The 16,111-nt window shown below is 30.7% G+C and overlaps 1 protein-coding gene across 1 annotated transcript; it reads right to left on the minus strand.

The window, feature by feature from the left end:
* Positions 1–2,379: 2,379 nt before the first annotated feature.
* Positions 2,380–4,338, minus strand: LOC102583620 (uncharacterized). The gene is made up of 3 exons (XM_006367079.2): positions 4,231–4,338; positions 3,502–3,609; positions 2,380–2,825 (listed from the first exon to the last, which is right to left on the minus strand). Exons 1-3 carry the CDS (start codon positions 4,309–4,311, stop codon positions 2,565–2,567), a joined length of 450 nt encoding a protein of 149 aa, XP_006367141.1. The 5' UTR covers positions 4,312–4,338; the 3' UTR covers positions 2,380–2,564.
* Positions 4,339–16,111: the final 11,773 nt, after the last annotated feature.

Genomic DNA, 16,111 nt, shown 5'->3' on the forward strand with positions numbered 1-16,111 from the left:
TCGCGAAAATTAAACAAAAGTTTTTCTTTTACCTTTGTTGCAAACTTTGAAGTGGTTGTTATTGTATAGGAGTAGTATTATATGAGTGATTTACGGGGCAAATCTTCTTTGGCAATAAATGACCAAATTTGCACCAAATAATAGTGAAATGTGATTATTTGCCAAAGATGATTAACCCAGTAATGCATCCACACACAGATTTAAGTCTCACTTGACCAATTGATTTGATGTTGTGTATTTTTAATACTATATATGAAACTCTTTTATAGCAAAGAGGAAAAAGTAAGTATTCTTTTATTGGAGTATATTTCAATGCATATGCTCTGTGTAAAGAAATTGGAATAATGTTGCAAAATCTATTTATATACCTTGTCCACGTTTAGTTTATGTGATATAGATTTTTTTTTAATCTACTCCAATAATGAATGATACGCCTCTAAATTTGAAAATAATTAACCATGCACTTATCTTTTTATCCTTAATGAGAAGTTTTATAACCAAATAAATGTTATGCATGTTAAGGCCACCATTTTCAAAAGTAAAGCTACACAAATTTTATGACATGTTTCAGACTATACATTTCTCAAAAAAAAAACAATCATTTCTTTGGAAGTGGCTCTTTTCCAAATCCTGCTAAATGCGAGATGTTTTATACACCAGATTTTTTTATTTTTTTTTTGGTTTAATCATATGAACAAAGTCGTTCCATTTCTTGATCCATATAACTTTAGGAAAAAGAAGTTTAATTCTGAATCCGTCTCTACTCTCTAGTTATTCCTTGAAAGAACACATACCTATCACTTTTGGAAGGTTTGGAACCCTCGATTCATCCGACTCAAGGAGAAAAAGAGAACAAGATGGACCTTCTAATTAGAAGTAAAAGTGAATTTAGGAGTACTATTTGATGAGAATTTATGTCAACATTAACAATGAAGCATAATATCACAAAAGGGAAAAAGAGTGAGATCTCTAAAGTTTTGACCATGATTCCATGAAAAAATAATTATGTTGTGGAAATCTCTTGTTGAATAGTCTTAAATAACATTTGTTTTGCATATGCTTTCTTGTTGTCATAGGATATCCTAATAAGGTGCCATGAACTCATAGAACTCTTCATATGCTAGAGATTTAGTTAGTCGATAAAAATATAATTCGTTCAACCTGTAGGCGCGAGTTGGTTGAGCTAGCATATATTTGTTGAGGCTAGTTTGGGTATAACCAAATTTGTCCATATAAAGTTTGAGTAAATTTGGATAGTATATGTAGTCCATATTGACTTATAAGTAAATAAATAAAAATTCGTTGAATAACATATATGTAGTCTATATTTATTTCAACATCTTTTCAATGAACATAAATTAAAGAATAAATCAAGAAACTAAAGCTAGAGACAATAATGAAGTCATGATGGAGTTATATGTTAAATCAAGAAATTAAAGAGACAATAATGAAGTAATGATGGAGTTATATGTTAAATCAAGAAATTAAAGAGACAATAATGAAGTAATGATGGAGTTATATGTTCTATTGACCTCTTATGCATGGGAATGTAATTACACAGCTAGATTCAGAATTTAAATATTATGAATTATATTCTATCTCCTAAGATAATAATTTCAAGTTTTCTAGTAAATTGATTTTGAATTTAACATATAAATACAAAATTTTAACCAGAACTACTGAATTATATCGAATTTGTATCTGAAACTCTACCTCTGCATCTAATTAAATGTAATGACCCTTTTAACAAGGATAATATATAGCAACAACATCCCATCGTGTCTTTTTTCTTTTTCTTTTTCTTCAGTGCCAATATCAAATAACTATAAATGTTGGTGAACAAATTAGAAACTACTCAAAAGAATTTCAAGAATTGGAGAGGACAAGAACCGCAGGGTATTCTCCTTTAGCAAGATTGCTATATATTGCTTTATGCATGAATTAAATTCTTTCTTGCCAAGGGAGAATTGCCCTGCGTTCCTTCATTTCCACAAAAGTTTAATTCATCTGGTGTTTGATATTTATATTACGATTCAATTAAATTTGAATTCGTTCATTGTGGGATTCATTTTTAGGGGCAACACTTTCAATATGAGTTTTTTAACGACATGCTTATTTAGAGTCGAAAACTTAAACAAATGATATATTTAAAATATTTCTCAAACTCAACTAAAAAGTTGGATAGATAACACTTTTGTTTTTTTATTTTTCATTTGGTGTTTGATATCCACATTGAAGCTCGACTAATCGGGATTTGCACTGAGTAGTGTCATTGTTGGGAAGCGCTCTCTATCAAGAATCTTTTCATATCAAAAACTCAAAATCGAGATCTTTAGTTAAAAAAGAAGCAACCATATATGTTGGATCACGTCTGGCGATAATTAACACTAAGTTAATTAAAAGAGATAACACTTCACATTTTGTCTTTTCTCTTTCACTTTCATACCTTATGGGCTAACAAAAAGAAAGTGATTTTTTTTTACCTTGATTACATGAACAACTAGCTAGAAGGACAATAATAATAATAATAATAATAATAGGGGGACAAAACTTAGAACTATTTATTACTTGAGATTTTCAAAACTTTGCTTGTGGATAGCCATTTGAAGTGCTCTAGTCAAAGCTCTTACATCCAAAGTAGCTTCATTTTCAGCTTCCACAATAGCTTCCATACCAAAGAAGTACCTACTTGTAACCCTAGCTTGAACAACAATTAGTTTCATATCTTCAAATGCCTCCAAAATTGATACTAGCACATCTTTTCCCTTTTTGCATGTCACTTTCACCAAAAATCTTGTCCCAATAAGCTTTTCCACCTTCACTTCCTACCACAACAACAAAAATAACTACGACTCAGTTCCAAATAAATTTTGTCTAGCTATATGGACCATTACATCACTAATTAAATTTTTTTTTATCATCACGAATATGTCGTTAAATAGTTCATAGTGAATAAAATTATTTTGTAATTATCTATTGCTAATTTGTCACTGAATTGTTTATAGCTAACAAAATTTTCTGATAATCCATCACTAATCTGTGATGAATCTTGTTATTTAGCTACTAATTTAGTAGTCGTTACTTCATGATTCTATTAGTATATTGCATATTTAATTTCTAACTCAACTCATGTCATTATCATATTAAAAAAAAAAACGAAAATAAATTAAATAATACTCCCCCCCATTTCAATTTTGTCGTACTTTTTTTTTATTTCGTTAAAATATCTTTTTTTTTACAACTCTTTAATTTTTACTGGCACATAATACATGCTTAAAAACACAAGATTAAAGAACATTTTTGTACATTCTTAATATCGTCTTTAGCTTAGGAAATAATTTTTTTTTTTAAATCTTTACTTTAAAATTTCGTATCAAGTCAAAATACCATACAAACAAATTAAAACTGAGGGATTAATAATATCTTTTGGCATATAAAACTGTGATATGGAATTATATAAGTTCAACAAAAGCAATAGAGAGAGAGAGAGAGAGAGTGTACTTGGACATGATTTAAGAGTTGTTGATACTCTCTTTGAATGGCTTCTAGCTGGAGTCTTAGCTTCATGATACAAATAAAAGCATCCAAGATAATAGAATTCTTTTTCACCTTCACAAAAATAAAAAAATAAAAAATAAATAAAATTAGGCAGTTGCTTTATTATTTTTCTTTTTACCCCATTTTTGAAACTTAAATTTAAAAAGACTAGAGGAAAAAAAATACACTCCATCCAATTCATTTAGGTAACATTATTTCTTTATTAGTTCGTAAAAGAGAATAGGGACTTCTTTATATTTGAGAATAATTTTGATTTTAAACATACATATTTAATCTTTAATATTCTCTATGTCAATCTTATGTGAAGTAATTCAGAGTACGAAAATCGAAATAATTTCTACTATACATTCGTGTACATATATATTCTTCAAATATTTTCAACAAAATTCACATAGTTTAAATTTATGCAACTAAATGTATTACAAGTCAACATAGCTAATAACTATTCAAAGAAAAAATTATTCAACTCCCCAAGCAATAATTAACAACTTCACGTAAAATAGAACGAAGGGAGGAGTATAGTATATAATAGGCTTTTATTGTCAAAAAAACTATTGCTTGAAAAAAATATTTTTTTTTCTATTTTTTAAAATAAATATATTTCAAACTACATGTAAATTAAAACGCAGAATATATATATAAGCTAAATTAAAGAAGAAAATGATGATTTACTGATTTGGAGTTTGTAAGTGTTCGTAAAAGGTGAAGCTTGCTACGCATTGCCATTTTAGTTTGCACTCTTCTTGATGCCATTTCCCTCTCTACTTTTTTGTTTCTCTCTCTTTTGTTAATGGTTTGTTGATGTTAAGAATGAATAAAGAAGAGGTTTTTATAGAAGGAATGATGTAATAAGTGATTGGTATGAGCATTAAAGGATGTGGTGCAATGAACGAGGTTGTTCTTCTCTTAACCAGATGACTCAGGTTTGAGCCTTGAATATGAATTGTGGCGGGATAGTCGGATCCTTTCATTCTTGATTAAAAATCTCAGGTTTGAACACATGAAAATTAAAAAAATGTTGGGAGTGTTGCCTTCAGAAATAGGTTTTATAATGTGCGAATTTGAATTTAATCAGACTCTAATACAAATATTGACATCGAGTAAAATACAAAAAAAAAATGTACGTCATAGCATCATGCATGAATTGTGGTGGAATAGTTTGGATCCATTTACCCTACAACCTCGAATTCGAATGTCTGGGAATGAAAAAAAATCATGGTATAAAAGTATCATCTCTGAAAATAAATCCTACGAATTTCAAATTTAATCAAATTTTAATATAAATATTAATGGTCAAGTGGAAAACACCCCCAAAGAAAGAAAGGAAGATGTAATAGGTGATCACGGAATGTCAAGTTATTTGCTGACATAGTTCCCTTTTTCTATCTCTAGGTTGTCACTCTCTCTTTTAAGTACACTTTTCCTTGATTTATGTGATAATATTTGATTAAATATTTTTTAAGAAAATTATATTATGATAAAATAAAAGAATATTTGAAAATATTATGATAAAACGTTACGTTATTTTGTTGTAAAGACATAATATGTGTCTGTAAATCATTTCATAGACATTTCTCTTAATTATTTGATCTTTTTTTTCCAAATACTTTATTCTTGATGAAAATTATAGGGGACTTTTAATTATGAAATATTTGGATACATAAATGGGTAGGCAAAAGTTAAAAGAGAGTCCAAAATTGTACAGTCACTGGCAATTTGCCTTATAACATGGAATCAGCTGAAAAGGACTGATAGGAATGACAAATGCCATGTAACAAGACAACCCTTCTCAATGCAGGTTAGGTTAGATTAGGACCTCCAACTTTATTTTTCGTTGGAGTCCGATTAATTTGAATTCGCACGAGAAAAATATTTGAAGATAATTAACGCATTTTCTTATTAAAGGTAAATGCAACATTTGAGTTTTGAAATTGAAATAAATTTGGAACGGATGGGTCATATTATACTACTAGGTTGAATCAGATGCACTCCCAAAAATTCGAATCTGAAATCTTTAATATCTAAGAATAAATAATTACTTATCACTTTATCACAGTTATTGATGGTTAATTAATTGTTATTTATATGACGAGCAATTTTAGTTAAAAAGAACATCACTTAAAATCGATAAATACTTATTCAGTCTTGATATTCACAACGATAATACTTAATTGTCTTTATCTTCTAAGTTTCTAACATCCCCCCCCCCCCAAACTAAATCATTTGAGAAGTGTTTTTATTGTTAGTTTGTGTTTAATCAACAATTTCATAAGAGTCTGTTTGGTATTGTTGCCAAAACTGCTTATTTTTAAAAGTACTTTTTGAAAATAGCTTTTTTAAAAAGTGCTTTTGAAAAAAAGTAATTTGTGTTTGATTAATTTATTTGAAAAATGCTTTAGGTAAGCAAATTGTGTTTGCATGATCGTTTTTAAAAAGTATTTTTGAGAGTCAAATTATGTCAAAAGATAAGCATCAACACACTTTTAATATTAAGTTTATTTTAGGGGAAAAAGTCTGAAATATATCTGAACTTTCACCGAAATTGTTGTAACAATACCCAACTTTGGAAATGACCTTTTACCCCCCCCCCCCCCCCCCCCTCAAGTCTCATCCTTTCCATTCCCACACCTTTACCCCTGCCCCACCATTATAATATTTGCTTAAATTAGTACTCTGTTTGTGTATATTATATATATACACACACTTTAGAATGATATTTGGTTACATACCAGCTTACTCACTAATTTTGAGACTCGTTTGATAATGAGTTGGTGATAGCTCAGGTAGAAAATGCAAACATATGATAATCAGACAGAAAAACTAAAATAATAATATTTCAAATATGTCATTTTGTCATTATTTCAATTTTATATCACTAACTATTTATCACAACACATTTCGAGGCTAACTAGACCAAGTGTTTGAATACAATCACCAAAAGGCACATGACAACTTAATTTTCTCATAAAATTTCACCTACAAAACAGTTGACTCACTAATTTCGACATTAGTGATAGTTCAAATAGAAAATGTAAATACCTATTAGTTCAGATAAAAAGCTAGCAAAAAGTAACTTTCCAAATTTGTTTACTATCGTTATTCCATTTTTAATATTGTTTATATAACTCTAGCCAACTACCAAAAAAAACTTCGAACTTTGCATTACATGTAGGAATAGGAGTAGGGAATGGAATTTGGGAATAATGGAGGGGGAGTATATAGAATTTAAATTAAGTGATGGATGCATGTCAAATTTGTGAGTCAGTCAGCAATAGATTTACAGTACTAGTCATCACGAGACCAATCAATTAGCTAATTTCACCCAATGACTCAACTTCTGTTTGCCTAAATTTGTCAGTGTTGTAGCTCACATGCCATGCCAACTAAAGCTCTATCTGTTTTATTCCATCTTCTTTCCACTTGTATATTCTTGGTATTCAAAAACCTTTTACTGAAAGTATTATATATATAATAAGTAGTAATTTACAATCAAATATATATATATAATAAAAATAAAAAATAAAAAATAAAAATATAAAGACTTTTAAAACTTATAGTGTAAAACAAATTATAAAAAAATTATAGCAATAATTATTTCATTAATGTTAAAATGAGAGATTTAACATCATATTTTTATTAAATATGAAAAGCTGTCATCCTTCTTGATACCAAGTAGAAAAGAAAACAAGCCACAAAAATAGAGATGAAAAGAGTATAAATTTGAATTAGTATTTCACTAACTTTTTTTTTTTCCAGTAATAACCCATGGGGCCATTTTATTTAACTAGTTTTCGAACACGTGCAGTGCACGTGTATTCCAGGCTAAGTAAGTTACCCTTAAAATAATATTAGAATAAATGTGTGATGAGTTATATGAACTTTGAAAGGGATAAGTTACCTTTTGTCTGAATTAAACTTCAGAGTCCTTTCATATTCGAATTTAATAAAAATAATTAGTTAAAATTTATAATATCAAATGTAACATGACAATCTATTAAGATCAACGTGCTTCATGCGATGCAGCATCACATTAGACAAAGAACTTCAAAGTATGAATTAAGCCTCTAAAATACAAGTTCATCTACAATATATCATCTCATATATAACAAAAATTATCTATAGTAATTCATGCAATTACGCATTCAAGTGTAACCCAAACTAAAGCTTAATAGCATAAAGATACAACAACAACTTTACTAATCAACATCACGTGGGGGTAAACTACCACAAAATACATTCTTGACAAAATATCTAAACTATTGCTTCATTGTATTGTTGTCTCAAATTTGCAGTTGGCTAGATAGACTTTACTCTTTATATTAGTATGTATATCAAACAGTTAAATAATCTAATTTTCAATTATATGAAATAATTCAAATAACAATAGACTTACCTGAACTACGTGTGAATCAAGTGGAACTACATCTTATGCTTTATCCAGAAGTGTTATGAGTATTATATAAGACTTAATAAATTACATGTAAAGCTTTTTAACCGATAAAAATTAAAAGAAGCAGTAACTGTAAAATAATGGGATAAGCTCATATAATTGTATGATAGATTCGTGAACTTCACGTTAATGTTTTCCCAATTTATTGATTTATTTATTAAAGGTAAATTTATTATTTGGTATATATTATAAAAAGGTAGCGTTTAGATATGGGTAAAAATGTATCATTAAGAAGGTGACTTTGATCTATGTATTCATGAATAGGGGAAAACGAACCAACATTACTTTTTAAATAATTATTGAAAACTGAAAAAATATATACAATCGTTCCAAACTTTGCGTGGACATTCAATTTGATAGGATTTATTTAGTTTTTCATTACTTTAATCTAATAGTATAGCTAGATAGATACATATTAAAACCTTGAATATATTTTTTTCCTTCAAAGCTTGTAGTTCCAAACATGCAATCACATTTATTCATAAATTTAAGTTATTATTGTATTTCTAAAGAATAACATAAAATATGGTACATTAAAGGTCGTAATTCATAGATTGCAAAACAATTTTCTTTTGAAGTTATCGAATAATATCATAATAAAATGATACGATGTAAAAATATATATAGTGTGCATCTTTTGTTCACCTAGTCACCACAAAGTTGTAACCATCATAAGAAAAAATAACATTAGAGTTTTCTGGCTTTTCGACTCTAAAAATAATCATTATGACGGGTATAGTAGTATTCCATGCAATATATATTGGGTACTGACGGTGAAAAGGACAAAACAAACAACATCAAAAAATTAAATCTAAAAATCAAACAAAATTGACCAAATATAAAAGAATAAATATATAATAGAATCTACAAACAGAACATAATATATGTGTACATCTGTAGATTTTCTTTCATTCAACATCTCTTCAACCTTGAAAAATGACAATAGTTAATGACTACAAAACAAATATCAAATTATACAAGAAGCAAAAGAGAAGTAATATCGAAATTAAACAATCAAGAGATACAATAATGATATGTGACTAATTTTAAAAAAAATCTCTTACCGTCAAGTTATTGAGGTGTATGTATATATATATAGCAACAATTAGAGACATGGGGTTCTTCATTATTCCTCACACTTGATAATGAAGCTGATGACAATTCGTTCATATCATGAGCATCGCCATGGTTCATTATCTTAATGAAACAGGCAAAATCAAAAAAATAATTAAGACTACTTCATGACAAAGTTTTATAGGAAAGTACCTTCTCATGAAGCACACAAGTGTATTTATAAGTGAGGGAATATATCTTAATGTTATATAGAAATTCAAAAGTCATGCTGAAAAAAAGTCATACAAATAACTCTTGGATTCTTCACGATACATGCACTTGCATTTAATTTGTAATTGGGTTCTTCACCATACATGCACTTGCATTTAATTTGTAATTACTTCTTTTGGCTAATTCATTATACAATATAATTAATAATTATTTAAAATTTCATGCTAATAAATAACTCATAATCTAAAAAATAATTAAAATATTATTACTTAATATTTAATTAATTAGATTTTAAAAACATTTTAATTAACAACAAGGGCAAAACTGTAATCCAACTTTGAAGACAAAGTCTTCCCACTTATAATATATAATATATATATATATGAAGTTCTTCATATATATGATAGTCATTAAAACTTACCTTAGCTCTGCTCAACGTGCATGAGCAAAAGCTACTGAATTTATGTGAACTCAAACGTTTGTTGGTAGATCCACCCCTACCTAGCTAGTTGTCTCCTCTCCTTCTTATCCTTTTTTCTTTCTTTATCGATTTCAATTTAAGTGATGATATTTGACTGGACACATAGTTTAAGAGAGAAAAAATCTTTTGAAAGTTAGAATCTAAAGCATTCTATATATATTTATGCGGTTATAAATGAGATAACTAAGGATACAATAAGAAGTTTAAAGTTCAAGTGTATCAGAATGCATAAAAATATCTCCATTTGGTGACAAGTTTAAAAAAATATACCATCACATAATTAAGTTGAGATGTGAAGAGTGGCATTTTTCAACATATTCCTAGCTTATAAAATACATCCTCCAATATTTGCAAACTGATCCTAAACCATATTAGACTTTCATATCTAAGTTACCAACACTATTTTGGTTTCATAATCAAGGTTTGGTATTCGTTTTGGATTCGATTAATTCGTTGTATTATATGACCCACTTTGGAAGGAAAATATTCGGTATACACCAAAGGCGATTTATTTCCATGACTCCATACACGGATTTTGATTCAGAACTCAATAAGCAAAAACTATTATATACTTCAAAACTCATAACATAAAATCCTGGGTCCATCTATTATTCCAGCACTAATCTATCGGATCCCGTCAGAACTCCGAAATTAAGCATGCTTAGGAAAGAGTAGTACTAGGATGTGTTACCCTTGAGAAGTTCTCGTGTTGCATCCCTTCTTTTATGCTTTGTACCAAAATTTTTTAGCGAAGGTCTATCAAGAACAAACTTTTTAATCTCTGAGATAGAAATAAAATTTGCGTACATTGTACCCTCCCTAAACCTCATCACTTTAATGAGACTACACTATGTTGTTGTTGTTGTTGTTGTCTATACCAATAAAGATGGTATGTAGGTCTCTATAATAATTTAAACTATGGAACAAAAATAGTAGTGTCCACAATTGTCCTTTTATTTCTTTGTCTTTCATTCATTCCCTTTAGATAGAAAAAGCCAAACAGACGGAACTTTACTTAGTTGATAGCAATTAGTGACAAGACATGTCTTTCCCTTTTGCATTCTTTTTTCTTGTTCACAGGCGTGCATATATATCATCTGAGAATTTAAAGAAAACACATACAAAAATGCAAAAACAAAATGGAAAATTGGATTTTAGTAGTTACATACTTCCTTAAATCACTCTTTTTAGCTTTGTTTTTTTGTGGTATATATTGCTATTATAACCTCTTTTATAATAGTAGGCCAGAGTCCTTTTCTGTCTACTCATTTCTTGATAGTACTTCAGTCTGTTCTATGCTATGTAGCTTAGCTTGTCTCCTTCTCCTTGACATGTCTTTCTCCCTCCACTTTCCTTCTTCGGAGACGGATTCAGGATTTGAATAGTACTGTATCCGTTTCAACTTGTTTGTCTTATTTTTTTACTTCATACAAAGTTTAAGAAAATAAACAAGACTTTTAAGTTTTGTGGTAATAAATTAAAGATATGTAGAATGTATCAAAATGTATTTTAATCTTATGGTGTTAAATATGTCAGATGGAAAGGTGAGATGAAAGAGTTGTCAAAAAAGAAAAGAGATTTTTAAAAAAAGGACATAAATGAGAATGTAAGACAAACAAATTGAAACGAAGGGAGTATTATGAATTATAATTCGGGATCGATCTTATCAAAACCTATTCTATTTAAACAGGTTCGAATATATATTATTTGTACTTATTTAGTAAATCTTAAATCGTATATTCAATGTTCAAGCGAAATTTAATTATTGTATACGGATGAACCAATAAGTGATACACAAAATCCACACTTAAATTTTAGCCTTCTCTTGTCTCGTTGACATGTCTTTCTCCTTCATTTCTTCTGACTGATTCAAAATTTGAATATTATGGATTTTAGTTCGAGATTTTATCACAATCTATTTTATTTATCAAGTTCACAATATATTATCTATACATATATATTTTTTTAAAATAAACATATATACAAGGTACGAGCGAAATTTAATTATTGTATTCGTGTGAACCAATGAGTGAAACACTCAACCAAAAAAAATTGCCTTAGCTTGTCTCCTTAATTCTCCTTAATAATTGGTTTACATAATCATGAACTTTGCTAGTTTATGATAGTTGTCAGTCTACCACAACTAGGGGTAGGTGCACCTTAGGGAAATCGGTGTCACTTGACACTGCTTCGCGAAACATTTTACTTTTTTTTTTATAAGATGCAGGCAAAAATTTGTGATGGGAAACTCTTTCACAATATTGTGACGGATTTGTGATATTCTTTATAATATAATTCATTAATGCAGATTAAATTATTGACGTACATGAACTTCCATCCAACAAATATGAGACAGAAAAGTAGCACGATTCTACCGTTGTTAAAATATTTTATTAATGTCTTGTATGTGTTACGTCACTATCCAAGAATCATTTTTTTTCTGCAATTATGAGCTATATATTGCTCGTAAGTTTACTAGCACACAATCGCACAAAAAATTTAATAAAAAAGGAAGAGAAAAAGTAACATTACTCGTTGCATTTTCATTAATGATGTCTCTTCTTTGGCATTTCGGTGTTATGAAATAGAAATTCAAGATTTTAAGCATTTTTCATCGACTGTAAGTCCATTGATTTTTTGAAAATTAGTCGACCAACTTTGTTGGCCCCCAAAAATTAGCCAGACCAGGTCTAGGGACCAGTTTTAATTGCATTTTCATTAATGATGTCTCTTTTTTCTGCTTTTCAGTGTCATGTAATAAGAATTCAAACTTTTAAGCATTTTTCGTGTGTGTGTTAGTCCACTAATTTTCCGAAAATATGTTGACCGACTCCGTTCGCCCCCAAACTTAGCCAGGTTGGGCCTCACAGGTCTGGTGACTAGTACTCGTTGTATTTTATCAATGACGTCTCTTTAATCAACATTTCAGCGTCACGAAATAAGAATTCAAGTTTTAAGTGATTTTCATGTGTGTCAGTCCACTGTTTTTTTTAAAAAAAAATTGTCGACCAACTCCGTTGGCCACCAAACTTGGCCAGGCCGGGCCTCACCAGCCTGGTGACCCGTACTCATTTGCCATGTTATTGTACCTTTTGTAAGCACCATGACGAAAGTGAGTGTCGATTGCTATTGATAAAGAATGCAACAAAAAATCAAGAAGAAGCATCCAAATATGAAACTTATATTAAAAAATATCAAAGCAATGCAAGGGAGATATTAGATGCAAAGTGAGCTGGTAATGAAATCATACCAGTTGGTAATAATTATCAACAAGATAATGATTTGGTGCAACAAAATCGTCAACAACAACTAGATGGTGTGATTAGGGATGTCTCGCAATCTAACTGTGTTGCAGCTTTAGCTACTTGTACTAGAACAAATTGTGCGCAGAATGGGAAAAAATTAATTTTGGCTAAGACTAAGTAATGACTTGGCTTTGTCGAAGAATAATTATGAAAAGCTATTAAATGAGTGAACAAGGGCTGGTAAGGAACAACTTGAAACCGCAGCTCATGCACAATCTGAAAAGGTTGGTGGTGAAAAAAACGCTTCTAGTCCTAACCAACAAAGGAATTTTTTGCGACAAATAAATGCTGGAAACAGAGGTACTGTTACTTCTGATGGTTATGAGTGTGATTTGGTGGTCCAAGTTCAATCCAAAGGTGATGGCCAAAGGGATCAGTTGGCTACGGTTGCTGCTAAGCCGGGTGAAAATGTTGATTGATGCTAGTGCAATTAATCAATCTTTAGTTGCACCCCCGTTTCTAATAAGGAACAATAAGGTGTGACAAGTGCTTTGAGTTGGGCATATATAGTAAACGAAGAGGAAGAGCGGGTCACTTCTCCTATGCACAGAAAATTGAGCCCTGCAACTCCAATTTTTTTTTACTAGAAATGCCAAATCAGTTAGGCATGGGATAGATTTGCCATCAACTGATGTTGCTGCAATTTTAAGTGATCATTTGGTGGGTTCTGATGTTGAAAAGTTTACTTTTCTAACACCTATTAACACTAAAAAACAACTACCAGTTGGTGGAAAAAAGATGAGGACATCTTTGTGGAAAGTGACGAAGACGATATGTTGGATCATTATTTATCAAGTTCACAATATATTATCTATACTTATTTTAAAAAAATGAACATATATACAAGGTACGAGCGAAATTTAATAAATGTATTCAGATGAACCAATAAATGAAACACTCAACCAGAAAATAAAATAAAAATAGCCTTAGCTTGTCTCCTTAATTCTCCTTGACATGTCATTTCCCCTAATAATTGCTTTACATAATCATGAAATTGGCTAGTTTTACGATGGTTGTCAGTCTACCACAACTAGGGGTAGATGCACCTTAGAGAAATTGGTGTCACTTGACACTGCTTCCCGGATTTTTTTTACTTTTTTGTATAAGATGCAGCCAAAAATTTGTGATGGAAAAGTCTTTCACAAAATCGTGACGGATTTGTGATATTTTTATAATATAATAATTCATTAATGCAGATTAAATTATTGACGTACATGAACTCCCGTCCAACACAAATATGAGACAGAAAAGTAGCACGATTCTACCATTGTTAAAATATTTTATTAATGTCTCGTATGTGTCATGTCACTATTCAAGAATCAAATAATTTTTCTACAATTATGAGCTATATATTGCTCGTAAGTTTACTAGCATACAATCGCACAAAAAAAATTTAAAAGAAAAAGGAAGAGAAAAAGTAACATTACTCGTTGCATTTTCATTAATGATGTCTCTTCTTTAGCATTCTGGTGTTATGAAATAGAAATTCAAGATTTTAAGCAGTTTTCATCTGTTAGTCCATTGATATTTTGAAAATTAGTCGACCGACTTTGTTGGTCCCCAAAAATTGGCCAGATCAGGTGTAGTGACCAGTTTTAATTAATGACATCTCTTTTTTCAGCTTTTTAGTGTCACGTAAAGAGAATTCAAAAATTTAAGCATTTTTTGTGTGTTAGTCTATTGATTTTCCGCAAATATGTTGACCGGCTCCGTTGGCCCCCAAACTTAGCCAGGTTGGGTCTCACAAGTCTGGTGACTAGTACTCATTGTATTTTATTAATGACGTCGCTTTATTCAACATTTCAGTGTGGAAATAAGAATTCAAGTTTTAAGCAATTTTCATGAGTCCACTGATTTTTAAAAAAATTAGTCGACCAACTCCACTTGGCCATACCAGGCTTTCACCAGCCTGGTGACCCGTACTCATTTGCCATGTTATTGTACCTTTTGTAAGCACTATGATGAAAGTGAATGTCGATTGCTATTGATAAAGAATGCAACGAAAAATCAAGAAGAAGCATCAAAAGATGGAACTTACATTGAAAAATATCAAGGCGATGCGAGGGAGATAGTAGGTGCAAAGCGAGCTGGTAATGAAATCATACCAGTTGGCAATAATGATTTGGTGCAACAACAACTAGAAACCGCTCTTCTACTTGACTTATCAGTAACCAGGTCCTTATGTTTGTCCTTGTCTCCTCCAGACTTGACATATTCTTTGTGCTCAACCTTGTGCATAGGGCAGTTTCTGATGAAGTGCTCTGGCTTACCATACTTGTGGCACACGTCATTTGCATTGGCAGCCCTGCCAGGGTTTTCCTTTTTCATGAAGCCTCCATGTTTTCTCATGATTTCTCTGAATCTGTGAGTGAGATAGTGTAACATCCGGCAATGTGAAATAATTGAAGAGGCTTAGAATTGGAAATTTTCATTTTTGGAAAGAATTTTAAAGTTTTGGAAATTTTGCCAAGTATGGAAATCAGTGAATTTTGGCCAACTTCAAGCAATCGTAACTCCTAGATCAGGATGAGTTAGGAGTATTTACAGCTATGGTTGCGAATCTTGTGGAATGGTCTTTCCAACGCCACCGAGTTTGCTCAATTCCGAGTTCGTAGGAGTGAGTTATGGCCTTTGAAAGTTGGGCAGTTGGCAGGGGATCCGCCCGGAAATTTAAGGGCATTTTGGTCTTTTCGCAAATCTATTCTTTTGGGGTTATATTGATGATTTAGGCTTCTTGTGGATCATTTTAGTTCCATTTTAAAAGAGTAAGAGTTAGGGTTCTTGAGTGAAGAAGAGGGGAAGAGAGAAAGAAGAGAAGAAGAAGAGGGAATCAAGGAGCTTCCGTCAAAGATCGTCGTGGAAATCGTCGGGGGTGATCCCTATTAAGGTATGTGAGTTCTTTGTGTGGGTTGATCCTTTCCCCCACACACCAAGCTCATTTTTATGATTTGAGAAAGGATTGGATTTGTTGTTGAAGTTGTTGGAATTGTTGAAGTTGTTAGTTGTTGTTGATGTTGTTAGTTGTGTTGTTGA

Source organism: Solanum tuberosum, unplaced genomic scaffold, assembly GCF_000226075.1.
Source record: "Solanum tuberosum cultivar DM 1-3 516 R44 unplaced genomic scaffold, SolTub_3.0 scf00731, whole genome shotgun sequence".
NCBI lineage: Eukaryota > Viridiplantae > Streptophyta > Magnoliopsida > Solanales > Solanaceae > Solanum > Solanum tuberosum.

Excerpts from the sequence above, each read along its gene's own strand:
- LOC102583620 (XM_006367079.2), bottom strand. The coding sequence starts at position 4,311 with ATGGCATCAAGAAGAGTGCAAACTAAAATGGCAATGCGTAGCAAGCTT. Across the intron at positions 3,610-4,230 it reads CACTTACAAACTCCAAATCA|GTGAAAAAGAATTCTATTAT; the intron begins GTAAATCATCAT and ends ATTTTTGTGAAG. Across the intron at positions 2,826-3,501 it reads AACTCTTAAATCATGTCCAA|GAAGTGAAGGTGGAAAAGCT; the intron begins GTACACTCTCTC and ends TTGTTGTGGTAG.